The 16,441-nt window shown below is 34.3% G+C and overlaps 1 protein-coding gene across 3 annotated transcripts in view; it reads right to left on the reverse strand.

The window, feature by feature from the left end:
* UBE3A (ubiquitin protein ligase E3A) overlaps positions 1 to 16,441 on the reverse strand; it is a 92,362-nt gene that overhangs the window by 13,022 nt on the left and 62,899 nt on the right. For all 3 annotated transcript variants that reach the window (XM_082616707.1, XM_082616705.1, XM_082616706.1), the window contains 3 exons: positions 12,599 to 13,845; positions 3,860 to 4,004; positions 570 to 775 (listed from right to left, as the gene is read on the reverse strand). In XM_082616707.1, the coding sequence (XP_082472833.1) occupies positions 570 to 775; positions 3,860 to 4,004; positions 12,599 to 13,845 (1,598 nt within the window). The remainder of the gene's footprint in view (positions 1 to 569; positions 776 to 3,859; positions 4,005 to 12,598; positions 13,846 to 16,441) is intronic.

Genomic DNA, 16,441 nt, shown 5'->3' on the forward strand with positions numbered 1-16,441 from the left:
ACAACAGTTTGTATCACTCTTCTTGGGAAAAGATTTAAAAAAAAAACCTTTAACAATAAAAATTAAAGCATAGATAGTATTCCTGCCAATAGTTTATATGTAGAAACTAAAGAAAGGCTGTCAGTCATTGGTGATGTCCCATTCTCTGCTGAGAAATCCCACACCAGCTACTTAGCAATGGATCTCACACTGCGCTCTTATGAGAACTTTAGAGGTGTCTCAAGGTTAAAGAGCGGCTGTAGCCACCAGCCCCTTACTCAGCACAGCTCTAACTGGGCAATTTCATGATTTCATTAAAAACAAACAAACAAACAAAAAATTAAAAACACTTTCCTACAGAATCAATCTTTACAAAGCCAGCTTGCTGACAGCAATATGTAAAAAAGTTCCCCTTCGACTTTTTAAGTGTTCATGGTACTTCAGACAGATTAAAGCAACTTTATCTTACTATCTTACAGATATTAACAAAGGTTCCAAATGAAAGCTTTAAAATTTTTATATAAATGAAAGTCTATATTTGCTTTTAAATAAAATCTAAAAGAGAGAAGAAAAAATGACCAAAGACTTACAGGGTGAGAGTCTCCCAGGTCAAGAAAAGTTCCTTTTTTCCCCATTAGCTTCCTGTAGACAACCATGGGAAAATGTACATCCAGTATACAGTTATTGTAAATAGCCAGACCCAGTACTATGCCAATCAGAGTGAACTGACCCTCAGTTTCAAAAGAGGATGGATTAAACCAAAACAATTTTGTAGATTCATCATATGTGAACATACCTATAAGAAATGATTTTTAAAAATACATTACTTTCACATTACAGACTGATGAACAAATATTTATACATATAAAATATAAAAATATACAATAATTATACATGTAAGCTTATGTGCACTACGTATAGAAATATTTTTTCTCTTACATTGGCACTTGAGAAAACAAAGTTCAAATACATATGAATGTTATAAATTGTGGCAAATGGTAGCATATATTTTTAAGAAGCCAAAGAAATAAATAAAGCATTTTGGTGGCATTTTCTAAGAAGTTAGGGAAAATGTTCATTAAATTCAAGCTCTTTCATCTTCTACTAACACAAATGAGAAGTTAATCTGCATTCACACTTTATCCACTCAATCGTTGAAAAATAAATGCAAAAGGAAAAAAGGCTAATCATACTTTGAAAATGTTTCCCTTATAAAAACATATTCAATCCACACATACTGCTTTAAAAAACAATTCTGAATTTCATTAAGTAAAAGTCTGTGTTTTCCCCAAATTGCACAATGGTTCCATGAAGTTTTTCCAGCACCTTTCTAACAAAGATGCCAAGTACTTAAACTCAGGTAAACTTGATAAACTTAGATTATGCCCCAAAACCAAACCCATTTAATACACACATTAACTGTGAGCCAAGTAAAACAAAAGTAATTTGTATTTGTAGTCTTCTTTCAGTTTCACATGGTCTTCGTTATTTTAAACGCAAGCTTGGAAACCTTTTTGATATCACTCATTTAAAAACAGGAATCTGAATAGCCATTACCAAGGTAGATTTATCTCCTTCCCTTTAAAGAAATATCTAAGATAAAAGTTAAATGATATTTTAATTGAATTAACAATTTCATTTTACTAAAAATGTTTTTCACTTGCTACTGTGAAACTGAATGAAAATATTTTAAGAATTAGGTCTGGAAAAGAGGGGGAAGTTCCAATAGAACAAACTTTAGAAATCAACAGAGCATATAAATCAATTTATAAGTTTTTTAAAAGCTTTGAAAATGTTTCTTCATTTTCACATTCAGTTTAGGTTAAATATAAAGGGAAATTTAAACGGTCCCCATGATCATAAGAACATGAATTAAACTAAGACATTTTTCTAATGCAATTTAATGTTCATGAAATAACATTTTATAAATTATCCAATTCATACTTGAATTTCAGTTTACATCCAACTTTTTCTACAGGCCTAAGTTACAACATCCACTGAAGTGCTTAAAAACTTCATTTAATTATAAATATGGTATTAACAGAGTCAGAACAGTTAAAAATAATTACAATTAATAACTTTGATGAAATATCACAAATGCATGCCCTTGGTCTCAAGGGCAATAAATTACAAATTAATCAGAATGTAAATTACACAGGTCACTACTCTCATCTTTCTGTGTGAAAGATAATAATATTAAAGTTCAAGGAGATACCATTTGGGGCACATTTATTTTCAGGTCCCTGGAAGAAAAGCTCCATAAAGGGTGGCTCTTCTAAAATATTCCTTTTTGATATTTCTATTGTCATCATTTTAATTGTTTTACTATCAAGTGGAACTGTTTAATGTATGTTTTTTCTTAAAAGTATTTCTGCATATAATGTAAATATACTTTATAGCTAATGTTTAACTTTTTTAGATACACCAGAACCTACAGCCAAAGTTTACCAAATTTATGAAGCTCATAAATTTTCTATCTCTAAAAGGGCATGGTTCTATGTGTCTAGGTTTACCTTGAATGAATTACATACAAAATGGCATAGCTTTCTGATTAACAAACATTAGCTAAAATACAAAGTCTTAACTATTATATTTGTGTCATGAACTCAAAATGTCTATTTTCATTTGCAAGTAGACTAAGAACAATTACAGAAAAGTCAATTCACTGTACATACTGAGAATCAATAGACTTTAATGGTTCAATTCTCAAAGCTTAAGGGAAATGATCTGTATACTCTCTGCCACATTCTTCACAATTATGATGGTAGCTTTTGAGAAATTCTTTTCCTGTAACTGTCATGCATTCAATTTTAAAAGTAAGCAAACCCAGTAATCAACTAGTTATACTGTAGAAATTGAATCAGATCAGAATTATACAATAGTATACTACCTAAGAAGCTGTTGTCTTTTTCCTGTTCTACTTTGCCAAGTTTGTCTATTACTTTGTCTATCAGTGAAACCCAAATTCTTCACTTTTAGACTGATATATTATAGATCAGTCTTTCCCAAACTGTGTTCAATGAAAACTCTTCTGGGAAGCAAATACTATTAGATGCAGGATGGAAGAAGGGTTCTGGAGTTCAAAAGTTTGGAAAAACATTACAATATTAAGCCCAAGAAATCCTGTAGCAAATAAACCAAATTAATTTGATATCAGCCAGTGTTTCCAAACTTTGAAGCATGATACACTTGTGAGACAATCTCAACAGTCTTCAGACCATTATTCAATGGAACTCTTGTCTCAGAAATGCTATGGGTCAGACTTCCCCGGTGGTCCAGTGGTTAAGAATCCACCTTCCAGGGGCTTCCCTGGCAGCACAGTGGTTAAAAATCCACGTGTCAATGCAGGGGACATGGGTTCACTCCCTGGTCCGGGAAGATCCCACATGCCATGGAGCAACTAAGCCCGTGTGCCACAACTACTGAGCCTGTGCTCTACAGCCCACGAGCCACAACTACTGAGCCCGCGTGCCACAACTAGTGAGCCTGCATGCTGCAACTACTGAAGCCCACGCACCTAGAGCCCATGCTCTGCAACAAGAGAAGCCACCGTAATGAGAAGCCTGCGCACGGCAACAAAGAGTAGCCCCCGCTCGCCGCAACTAGAGGAAAGCCCAGGCACAGCAACAAAGACCCAATGTGGCCAAAAACTAGAAAATAAAATATTTGTCTAAGTTATCTAAATAAGAACTTGAATAAATGAGTGATGCAGGATCAATCCCCAAAGTCCACAAATTCAGTCATTATCTGTGACTCTAGGTAATCCATACCAAAATCTCCTTCTGTTGCTCTTCGTAACTGAAAATATTTATAAACCTAGGTAAATAAATTCTTAATTCAAAAAGATATGACACCATGATCACATCACTAAAATATTTACCAATATCTGGATTGAAGATTTCCTCCACAACCAGCTGAAAAAATTCTTTGGAAACACCTCCCTCATCAACTCCTTGTTCTCCTTCAAATTCCACATACAACTGTTTCTTCAAGTCTGCAGGATTTTCCATAGCGATCATCTCTAGCTAGTGAGTGAAAAGATAAAGTGAAAAGGTGAATGCCAGTATTAGGATGAAAGAAAATAAAAATAAGGTGTAGGGGTAGGGAGCAAATAAAAGATAACACTTTTGATATATTTTAAATGGAAACAGAAAGCAAACTGGTAAAAAGCCAGTGAAGGCAAAGATTCAGTCTCATAGATAATGGAAAAATAGGACAGAAGAAAAACCGGCATAGAATTCTAAAAGGGTTACTTTCTAACTACTGATCTGTAATGAAATTAACATACAGTAGAAAATCAGAATTAGGTTTTCTGTTAATTATGTATATAACAAACCTGGGCAGTAAGATTAGGACATGGAAAAAAAGTCAAGATAACAAAAATGCCTAAGTAACTACTCAAATTATTTCAGGGAAAACAACGGCATATAGAAGTTTGACTTCAAAACTGTTCACTTGTAGTTCTTTATGTTTACTAGAATAGAAACTCAAGAATTAAGTCTTAATATCTATTAAATCATAAATAAAACAATTTCAATTAAGAAAAATACACTTAGGGAAGCAGTTTATGGTCTCCTAATAGCACCTTGGGTACAAATTACCATTTTAATGGATTAGAACATATTTTATATCCACTTTTTTTTGAAAGCAGATGAGACATATACTTGCCTATATCCTTACTCTTTAACTTCTTACTAACAGTTATCAAACCCCAGTTTCAACATTTCTTCAACTATAAATCTTTACCAAATACTTTTTGTATCTATAGAATAATATGATTGCTCTCAGTTATTGAGATTAATCATAAAATCAACACTGTATTCTAATGTGAAATATTTATACTGCAATTTGTCTTATGTGTCTGAAATTTACTAACAGCATGCCTGACTGATCATCCACCTTATTTGCTAAAGTGACTTTAAATCTGCCAAAACAGAATATATTTAAGCGTGTTCAGGTTTTTGCAACTATTCCAACTAGAATCTTTAGAATGGTTTTGAGCAATGCAAACATCATCAGAATAAGTGTGCTATAGTCAGTCCTAAAGTAATTACTTTAAGTAACAGCACTGTTTTGTACATTCTAGTGTGTCTATAAAAAATAAAATAAAATCTCACAAATTCATGATTCAGGTCAGTTGCCCTAGATCAATGTTTTTCAAGCTGCCAACTGCAATTCATTAGTGGGTAGTCCAATCCATTTAATGCAAACCAAATAAGGGAAAAAATCAGAATGCATTCCACATAGTACTGGCACCTACTGTTCTGTGAAACTTTTGCTTCAATTATATGTACAGGCAGATATGCATATGAGTATTGGAATGCTATGTAAAATATCTCTTACTAGGGGCAATCAAAAACATTTGAACAAAGGTCAAAATGATCTCCTGGATATCTTCGACTTTTGCATTCTATGATTCTGTGAATTTAGAATCTTTAGCTTTAAGGAATGTCTATCCCGTATAACAGTGGTATCTACCATTTGCAAAATCATTTTTATGCCAAGTTGTATTAAGATAATTTATCTTTGAGACAGTGTCGTTGTGGAAAGATTGAGTCAGTCCCAACTGTCACTTAACAAAATTTTTTAACCTTTAAATTTTAGCAAGGAACTCAGTTGAGCCTGTTTCCTCATCTGCAAAGGGGGAAAAAATTAGGATGGTATTCTTCACACTGCAAAGTTGTGAAGGCTTAATAAGAAAGAATGTGTGAGAAAGAGTTCTAGAGTGGGTGATATTGTTAAGATAACACATCATATTGTTACCTTTTAAAACACCTCTGCTCTTTGAACAAAAAATTATCAATTTGATTTTATAGCCTAGTCTCAAATTTTGAAAATAACTTAGGAGAAAAAAAAATAGTTCCAGTTGGAAACCTGTATCAAGTCACTGGCTATAAAGAATTCCAAGGACTAAGTCAGAATTATCATCTTAGCTCAAATATGGTTTACCCATCAGGCCAATATCCCATATTGCCATGAAACGCATTGCTAATTTCCTTCTCCCAGTTTCCACCTGCCTAGGTGTTATAGAAATGTACATCAATGTTTATGTACACCCTTACAACACAAAGACAAACCTGCTTCTATCAGGTACAGCTATTCCAAGGTGGAAAAAAATAATTATCTGTTATTTAATTATGTGTCCTGTGTCTCTTCCTCACTAACATTCATAACTGAGAGCTGACTCTGTGTCAATGTGACTGATACTTTTTAAAGGATTTGATGTAGTTTCTAAAGGATTCAGAGGCCCCGTGTTCTAGTCTTAGCTCCACACAAGACACTTCGTATCACAAGTGAAGCAAATTTATCTTCACTCTTAATAAAATATTACATTTCTGTCCATTCCCACCAATCTGCACTCCATTCTACACCTTGAATGCCAAAAGAATTTAATGCAATATGTTCTATTATTATAATTATAAACAAGTCACTTTATCTCTTTTAGTTTCATCTGTAAAATGAGCATAAAAATATATCAATAAGTTAATGTATGTGAAGCAAAGATGAATTCCCTGCACAACAATTCTTTATAAATACTAGCTCTTATTATTACTTTTATTTTATTGGCTCTCAAATTTTTTTCAGGCTTGGCTGAAAATTTAACGACTCAGCTATAATGGAACAAAAATATTCCGGTATTAACAACAAAACAATATATAGCACTTAATATGCCAGGACACTTTACACGTATCAACTCACTTAATTTTCATAAGAATCTTATCAGGTTGGTAATATTATTAACCCTATTTTACAGATGCATACCCTGAAGTAATGAGATTCATAAACTTGCTCAAGTCAGTCAGTAAATGGTAGAACAGAAATTCTAGACCAGGCAGCAAGCTCTTTACTATGCTTTACTGCCTCTCCTCAATGACTAGCAACAATCTTTTTAAAAACATTGAGTGATTTTCATTGTTATGCTCTTCTGTATATTTCAATCTTTTTTTTACAATAAATATATATTATTTTTAGAATCAGGATATATTCAAATGTAAATATTCGTAGAAAGAATGATTTGAAAAATAGACTGCAACCAAATTCCGTGGGTGAAAATTTCCCATTATTATTTATTTTAGATTATCATTCTCAGATATACTACATGGTTCTATAAAATATGGTATAATTTATGACATCAGTAGCCTATCTTTTATAAAAATTACTTTTGTGGTAAGTAACAAACACATAACAAAATTTAGCAATAATTATTTTGACAAAGGCCATTATTAACGGACTGCACTTATTTTTACTTTCCTTAAAAACAAGCACTTCTAATTCATTGTTCAATTAGAGAAGACTTAAGAATTAAATAGTAAAGGCATATCACTTTATGTAATAGACACATACCATTTAAAATTGAATTTTTTTAATCAAAAGTTATCTTGAAGGCAGGAGAATATTTGGAAATTGGAAGAATATGTCAATGAACAGTCTGAAAGAGGAGAATTTGCATGCATCCTTTAATTAAATTCATTTAGTACACAGACCTGGATTTTTACATATAGGTTTTCTTAAAGTAGGGTACACTTTGTATTAATTTAATATGGAGACTGGCAAAAGACAGATTATGTCAAATGTATCCTGATTCATAGTCGAAAAAAAAATACCTTAATGGTATGGATATTTAAGTAGAAGTAGTAGTATTCAGATAAAACAGACCTCTCTAATACTTAAGAATGCTTAGGATCCATAAGAATGGCTGGCTTAAACTACTTCAGTCAACTTACTAGAATCTACGTTTAAATACTTTGCTAGTGAGTACATTAAAACTATTGACTGGAATGAGATTTTTAGATTACCTGGATATATTTAGTTTTTTTCATTTCTCTATAAAGAGATGAGGAAAAGTTGTTTATGTTAAATATAAAGTTTAGATGTCTGAGTAACAGCCAAATCACATAATCACATCTGCCTGTGAGATCAGGAACCCTGAGTTCTACTTCCAATTCTGTTATTAATTTCTGTAGGTCAGAATCTGAGTTTCATTTTCCTCACATGTAACAACTAAGGAGTTTGACAAGTTTCATTGTTTTAAATTATTTTACGATGAATCTATGTAGATCTACTTCACTCTCTTGTTCTACTTAAAGGACATAAATCAGGTATGAAGTTCTTCAATTCAATTAGAATAAATCTTAAGAAACTATAATGGCCATTGCATTAAGCACAATATAAGTGAATGTAGACGATACAATTAAACATACCTAAAGGAGCACAGAATAATCTTACTCCTAAAGCACTGTAGGTCAATTAACAAGTAAAGGAATCAAGTTTTGTTTCAATAATAACTAAGGGTGTCTATCAAGGAAAATGCTGGGGACTGGGTTAGACAGTATTGGTATAGCAGAGCCCAGAAAAAAATGAGTGAGTGATTTTTTGAAGAGATTGAGCATAACCTCTTGGCAGTAGGGCTTGCATTTGTACCTATCACCTTTAATATGTTCTAGTTCTTATTTTTGGACTTTCCTATCCAATTCTACATCACAGCCATTTCTTTTGGTCTTTAGATCTCTACTCAAAATTCTAGGACGCCCTGACTAATCTGAACCAAGTCTCATACCACCATCACCCCTTACCCCTATGCCTACAATCCTCATCACTCTCTTAAAGCCTGCCAGTTCCTAAACATGTAATTGTATATGAAAATGGCCTCAATAAATATGTATATATAAACTGTACCAACAGCCATCTCCTAAATACTGGTTTCCAGTCTGGCTTTATCAGAATACCTATATTTCTAACAGAAATATATATTCCTAGGCTATACACGAGAGCTCCTAATCTGAATCTCTAGAGGGTAGAACTTTGGATTTTTTTTTTTTTTAAACAAATCTCTCATTCAGATACGAAGGCAGTTTGGGGCACCTCACAGACAGCAATACTGTCTTCCAAAATATTCATACCCTCAACTCAATTTCCTAACATAAAAGGTAATTTAAAAAAATTTTACATCTTCTTACCTTGAAGATGTTTTGTCTAAGAAAAAAATGACAAATTATCTAAAAGATAATTTAAAAGAACACACAAATAGATAAATGTTATTAGCAAAATACTGTAAAAACCTCATCACATTAGGATCGTTCTCATTCAAATGAAAGCTGAGTTCTGAGCCCGTTTATCACTGTATTATTTCCTACGGAACAACAAAAAGTAGTGAAAATAAGTCCTAGGAAGAAATAGTCCAGTAATTTAAGGGTGTAGGGATAGTTTTTAAACGATTCTGATATCTATTTGTGGAAAGACAACTTATATATTACATTTAATTGATTTTTAAAATTTGCTTTTCTGTTTTCATATTTTAACATCTCTGAAATCAGGATATAACATAAAATTGACAGGGTCTCAAAACTAAATTGGCAGCATTTGTTCTTTTTAGCTGTAATAAAATAATAGTGTGTCCTACAACCAGTAAGATATCTTAGGTTTGATAAAATATTGTAAACACTAATACTCTTATTGTCATCAAAAACAGTTCCTCTAAAAACTCCAGTTAGGAAACAATTTGCCTCTCTGGTTTGAATTATATGGTACATGAAAGCAAGGAATATATTTTTCTTTAAATAAAAAAAATCTATAATCATTAAGTTACTACTGCTCCCTCCAAGCTAGTCAGTCTTACAATTAATAACTGAAAAATAAGACCCAATAGAAATACTCAAAGAGTGCCATATTTTCCAGGAAATAGTCACTATTTTCCAGGCCTCATTTATAAACTAACAAGTAGATGAGCTCCAAGGCTCCTTTTAGCTCTTAAAGTCTAAGGCCCTATAACCTTGATTATTTAATTATTAATACTGAGCACACCACAATGTTTCTCATTTCCTCTTCTCTTCCTGACCCTACTCTGTAGTTCAAAATTAGCAGGTGATAAGAAAGTGGTCAATAGGCTTTATTTTGTTTGTCAAACTGTGATATAAAAAGATGAGGCTTAAAAAAGGCAAAGTAGGGCTTCCTGGTGGCACAGTGGTTGAGAGTCCGCCTGCCGATGCAGGGGACACGGGTTCGTGCCCCAGTCCGGGAAGATCCCACATGCCGCGGAGCAGCTGGGCCCGTGAGCCATGGCCGCTGAGCCTGCGCGTCCAGAGCCTGTGCTCCGCAACGGGAGAGGCCACAACAGGGAGAGGCCCGCGAACCGCAAAAAAAAAAAAAAAAAAAAAAAAAAAAACGCAAAGTAGATCTTACTGGGGAAGAAGATGTTGAAAATCCATTAGTACTTCTGAGAGTGTACCTGAGAGGATCACCTTAAACTACTTTTTATTACTAAAACACTATAACTTTATCATGATCATCACCTGCTATGAATGTTTCCAAAAAAATTGGCAGATTATCAATTTGACTTCCAAGACCTATTTTGATGCTTTTTATTTTTAACCTTTTCTCACTGTGTTATTAAAGAAGGGGAGGGAGGGAGGGAGGGACACGAAGGGAGGAAGAAAGTTAGCAGTAAAATCTGCTTAATGTGTACCCCTAAGAAGCTCCTCAGTGGTCATAATTCATCTTTACATCTCTATTGCTTAGCAAAGTACCTCACACAAAGGGTTTCTGAAGTGGTAATATTCAGGTACAGATATTATCTAGTGAATCCTAGTTTATAAACAGGTCAGTTGATAATATTTAGCTTTGACATAATTAAGCTGAACTCACTAAAAAAACAATTTGTTAGCATAATTTAAAAGCTCACAGTTAACTTTACCCTAACACTTGCTCAAAGGACATCCTTATAAACTAAAATAGTTGTTTCCTCAAAATTCTAGAGGATAATTTTTAAAATAGAATAAAGTAAGTATACAAGAAGCACCTAAACATTTGTAGGTTCTTAGTCTTGCTTTACTGGGCGGGGGAAAATAGGATGGTGTGGGGGAAGACAGTAAGGCTCAGTAGATTTCTGAGAAGGCAGCTAAGTAAGGTAGATAATTTTTTAAAACTCTGGATTGAATGTCACAGAGAGTAATTTCATTGCTTTTAAAGGCCAGGTACAGCTCTTGGAAACAGATGAAAAGATCCTAACCCAAGAAGACAAAGATAAAATGTGTAGTTTGGGGATTTGTAGTTCTGCTCTAACAATGGAAATTCATAGATAGACCTCAATGTGCTTTCCATAAAATATCATCACACCCTTATACAATAACCTATCATTCTGCTAAACTATGGAAAATAAGTTGGCTGGCTGTGTGATGATCAGTTATTAAGTATATTAAGTCAGTAGTTATTCATGTAGCTCAAAACTACTAAAGTAAAATTAAAAGGGCACCAGAAAGCAAGCAAGCTATGATAATTACTCCAAGCAACTACTGCCCCTTTCTGTCTCTGGTGAAAAACTGCCTGAGTTGCTTAAATAGTGAAGAATCTTTTTTCAACATCAGAAACCTATTTGGTATTAAAAAAAAAAAAAAAAAAAAAAAAAACAGTAACAAAGAAAAGCACAGAACCTCTGCAACTTTTAAATTTCTAAGATGTCAAACAACTTTTTCACTGGTTTAGTTTTATAAATTCTCAGATTTAGATAAATCCATTCTAAAACTAAAATATATTTTGAAATAAATTTCATTACTTTCTAGTTATCTGTGTCATGGGTTCTTTTCCTTTATTAGTATAGAAGACTGACTATATCTTAATTTTAGTTGCCATTAAATTTTACTTGAAGTTGATGAAAAAGAACTAGCAATGCCAGGTACATCTAATATTATAAATACAATAAAATCCTGTGATAAAGAACCCTATAACAAATGTAAATGTTGGTACAATGTGAATGGCAATTGGTTTCTGTCTTCTGGCCAGGCTTACATTCTTAAATGGGGGCACTAAAATTCTTATTTTCTGTGGAGGGAAGGAGTGAACAAAAAGCAACCCATGTGGAGAAACAGGGAACTAGAAGGTGGGTACCTGTGTTCTCAGTATTCTCCCAGTTCAATCTCCCTGGATTGGGTTGATAATACAGGCACCACTAATTACAAGATTCCTGGAATAGTTACTGTTTTCCCAGAAGTTCCAACCAACTCCAAGGCCCGGTGTAGTCCATATGTATATTTTAAGTAGGAAGAAACTACCACAGTCAGGCAGTGCCAAACAGGGACCTTCCACGTGACCCCGCAGGAACTCCTACCAGCAGCATGCACCACCTGCCCGGGTCACTTCATTAATCTCACAATAATGCAATACTCAACTTCACATGATGGCATTTTTAGACACCACTTATTATTTCATGGTGTGGTTTTATTCTACCATTTCTCCCCATTAAGACTTGACATTCATACTTATTATTGGGTATCTCCAAAACCCCCTTGCTTCTGTGCTCTTCAACAACCATTTCTCTTCTGAATGACAAAACTTTGGGGGTTAGTTGTCAAGATTTAGAAAATGTATTCTTTTTCAAAGAGAGAGTGATCATGACACAAGACAACCAATATTTTGTGAAACATTTATGAACTTGGACAGGAGCAACAAAAATATAGTACTTACATTTACAATTTAAAAGTCCATGTGTTCCTATACTATATAATCATATACATACATTTTCCCCCCAAAGAGTCACTTATAAAATGAATTCACTGAACTGTATCACAGTCTCCCCATCATTAGGTATTCAATCTAGTACTAATTTTTAAACAGTAACCCAACTTACCCGGACGAGTGCATCATCTATGATATGGTCACGTCTGACTTTGAGTCTCAAATATGGATTCAACTGCTGTCCTTGAACTAAGCTGTAGAGAACAGTAATTCTTCGTTCACTGTACATGCGAATTCTATTGTCATAATACAATCCCAAATTCTTTGTGACAGCATTCAATATAAAGGGACATGTCATAAAAGAGAATTTGTTCTCTGTTTCTACTTTGAAAAAAGTATAATCTTTATCCATTTCTAGAACATCATTCAGTGGTTCATTAATAAACTCTTCAAAAGGGATAAGTGGTTTTCGACAATCCAGAGTTTTAACAGCAAGTTCAGTTTCTAGTGGGTCCACTCGAGGACCTTTCTTGTTCCTTCTTTCTTCTCCCAATAGCTCCTGAAGTGTCAATTCACTGGACTCAGGAATGGGCTCTTCATCATCTTCTTCATTATGATTTGTGTCCACTTCCCCTCCCACTACATTTGCATAGTAAACCATTTTCAAGCACTTGGAAGCAGCAACAATAGCATCATCATCATTCACTAAATTTCGATTGTTAAAGTCAGTGCTTATGACTTTGTATGTAATAAGTTGTTGAAACGTTTCCATCATTCTCCGAATCTGGTCTGCGCTGTATTTAGACCACAGTCTGACCAGTTTTCCTTGGGCTGCAAGGGGTAGCTTACTCATGGCTTTGCAAAACAGTGGCAAAGCCATTTCCAGATATTCAGGACTGTGGAGATTTCTATTCTCCATGACAATAATGAATAAATTCAGATAATTAGGATCTCGGGAGTATACATTATGATACGTCAAGTCACATTCCACATTAGGTGACAAATACACAAGTGCATTGAGAAAGGCAGTTTCTATTTTTTCATTAGAGAGCAATCTGGTGTAGACCCTTCTAATGGCCTCAATATCCACAGACACATCGTCAGGACCTAGTTTTTGTAAGTTGTTATCTCCTTGTGAGCTATCACTTATCCTTGAGGAAGATGCTTCTGAATCTTCTTCCATAGCTGCAGCAGAACATGCAGCTTTTTCCTTTTCATCTTCATCTTTGTCTTCATCCTTTCCTTGAAGAGATTTCAGTTCTTCCTTGGTGTGTTGTTTGACTTTCCGAAAGCTCTGTACCAATGCCTCAGCACTAGAAAAAACTCTTCCAATAACACGAATTAAAGGGGAATAATCCTCCCTCTCTCTACATAATTCTAGAATTTCATATACCGTCTCTTCTGTTAGGTAAGTCACATCTAGAAAATTAGGAAAAAAGAGAACATTTATTTTCATAATATATATGTATGTTTGCTTTCTTTTAGTAAGTTCTAGTGAAAAATAAAATTGCCAAACATTTTGTAATAAATACCATTTATGATTTACAAATCTTTTAAAAAGTATCTTAATACTTAGGTTCAACCAACAAAATATGCTTACCTATTTTTTTAATGTACTACTAATATTAACAACTTTACTCATTTTTTAATATTCTATATGTATTCTTATATATAGCTTTTAATGAGCTCAAGCTCTTTTCACAGTGATGGTATATATTAACGTGCAGTTTTAACTGTAAATATGAACCAAGATATCATGTGCCGACTCATCACAATATACCTTTTACAACTTCGCTTTACTTTAGAGCAGAAAACACCACTATTTTTCTGAGAGGTTTCTTCCTTATTTCACTACTCTGTTTCAAAAGACTAGGAAGGCAAGGTTTTAAGAAAGATTTCTTCAGAGTCCTCTTCTGGAAACAGCCCTTGTCCTAAAACCAGACTAGTTCCTTTCTGAGTCTTCCTTTCTAAGTCTTAGTTTTTTTTCAGGGTGGCCATTCTGTGGGTGACCGAGAAGGATTAATATATCATTTCCCATAAGCTCTGAAGTTGACAGACACTGCCATCTGCAGCCAGGTTGGAATAAATCTTACACAGTGACAGGAAATAGTTATAAAGCAGTGAAAACAATAGGGTGGGAAGAAGGCAACATATGAGCAGACAAGTGAAACAGACTACTACGCAGTCACCAAAATCTGTTTCCTCTCCTTCCTGGGCACAGAGTTGGACACATTCTCCAGCTTTCCCAGCTTTTTGAGACAAGTGTTACTTTCAGGCTAATGCTTTTCTCCTTCTGGCTAACGGGATGATGCTTCCAGGATGGTTCTGAAAATCGTGTGTTAAAGACAGTGTCATTGGGCTTCCCTGGTGGCGCAGTGGTTGAGGGTCTGCCTGACGATGCAGGGGGCACGGGTTCGTGCCCCGGTCTGGGAGGATCCCACATGCCGCGGAGCGGCTGGACCCGTGAGCCATGGCCGCTGGGCCTGCGCATCCGGAGCCTGTGCTCCACAGCGGGAGAGCCCACGGCAGTGAGAGGCCCACGTACCTCAAAAAAAAAAAAAAAAAAAAAAAGAGTGCCATTACAGCTGCAATTCTGAATGACTGCATGAACAAGAACTCTCTGCCAATCTAAAATATTATGGCTGTTAGATGAGCTAGAAACAAATTTCCACTGTTTGTAATAAGCTAGTGTTCTTTCTGGGGTCTACTTAATATTGTATTCTAGCTGATCCTTACAAGTAGAGAAGCCTTTCATTTTCCCCATCTTGCCTTCAGTCTTAAAATACAAGTAATGACCATCTCCCCCTAAGCTGATATATTACCACTGTTTTTGCAGCCTGTAGTATTTAAATCCATGGGAGTTTTATTATGATTTTCTATTATATCCATTCTTCCCCATAAAGAAATAACATCATAAAAGGCAAAAATGACAGCAGGCCCTGAAAGGCCAGACTGAATATCAACTTACTACACATTTTCAGAGTTACTGTAATGTTAACAAATTAAAATTCTAATGAAATCACAGAAGAAACAAACAATACTTCAAGGACTTTTTGAGATAAAAATCTCTGGAGCCATGGACAGTTGCAGGGGTGAAAGAGTTTGTTGCAGTTTGCTGGAAGTTATTTTACTTCCTTCTCATATCTGTCTTTAAATATAGTGGCTTAGGCCTCCACTGTCAGCTTTTGCCATTAGACTTTTTACATTTGCTACTATTCGCTTTCAGACAAAACCAGATAAACCTACAGCTCCCATTTTCTTTAACAACAAAATTTAAATCTATACATATACTCCCTTTAGAGGAACAGAGTAAGTTTGGAGGTTACAGAATGCATGAGTGCTTAAGGTGAGTGCCACTGCATGAAATACATTAGAAAAAGAAAGAAAAACTCCATGTGTTCCTTCTCTTACACTTTCCTTACTCGAGAAGAAAATACAAGCATACACACAAAAATGAATTTTAACATGCTGTTTTCTAAAACTCCAAGTTCTCATCTTACTCAAATGTTGATTTATTTTGTGCAGTTTAATATGAGCTTTCATAATGTTTGACTTTTTTCAAAGAAGTTACCGAGTACAACGAATGGAGTGAAAAACAATGTAAAACATTCAAACACAAAGAGCAGTAAATCCCAATGCTTGGGAATATCATACAACAGGCAATGGGTTGATTCAACACCTCATACCATAAAACTCCCTGGCACTTACCATGAGTTTCAACTAAAAAAAAAAAGAAGAAGAAAACTATCAATTTTAAAATTAAAATTAGCTTAGCTATAATGTACTCACCCTCATGATGTTATCAAAAAAACCAAACCCACCCTACATTCTCTCACTTATTTTCTGAGATAAACCTATATAATCACAAAATTTCACCTACCAAAGCTGAGAAATATAACCCAATAACACTATTTTTTGTTATGACTTGCATGAATATTAGATTACTAGATATAAAATAAAATGTTTTAACAGTCAACAATTTAATGCATACAATAAACAGGAGCATAAACGATTG

The sequence above is a fragment of the Mesoplodon mirus genome (genome assembly GCF_964341445.2).
Source record: "Mesoplodon mirus genome assembly, chromosome: 4".
NCBI classification, from domain to species: Eukaryota; Metazoa; Chordata; class Mammalia; order Artiodactyla; family Ziphiidae; genus Mesoplodon; species Mesoplodon mirus.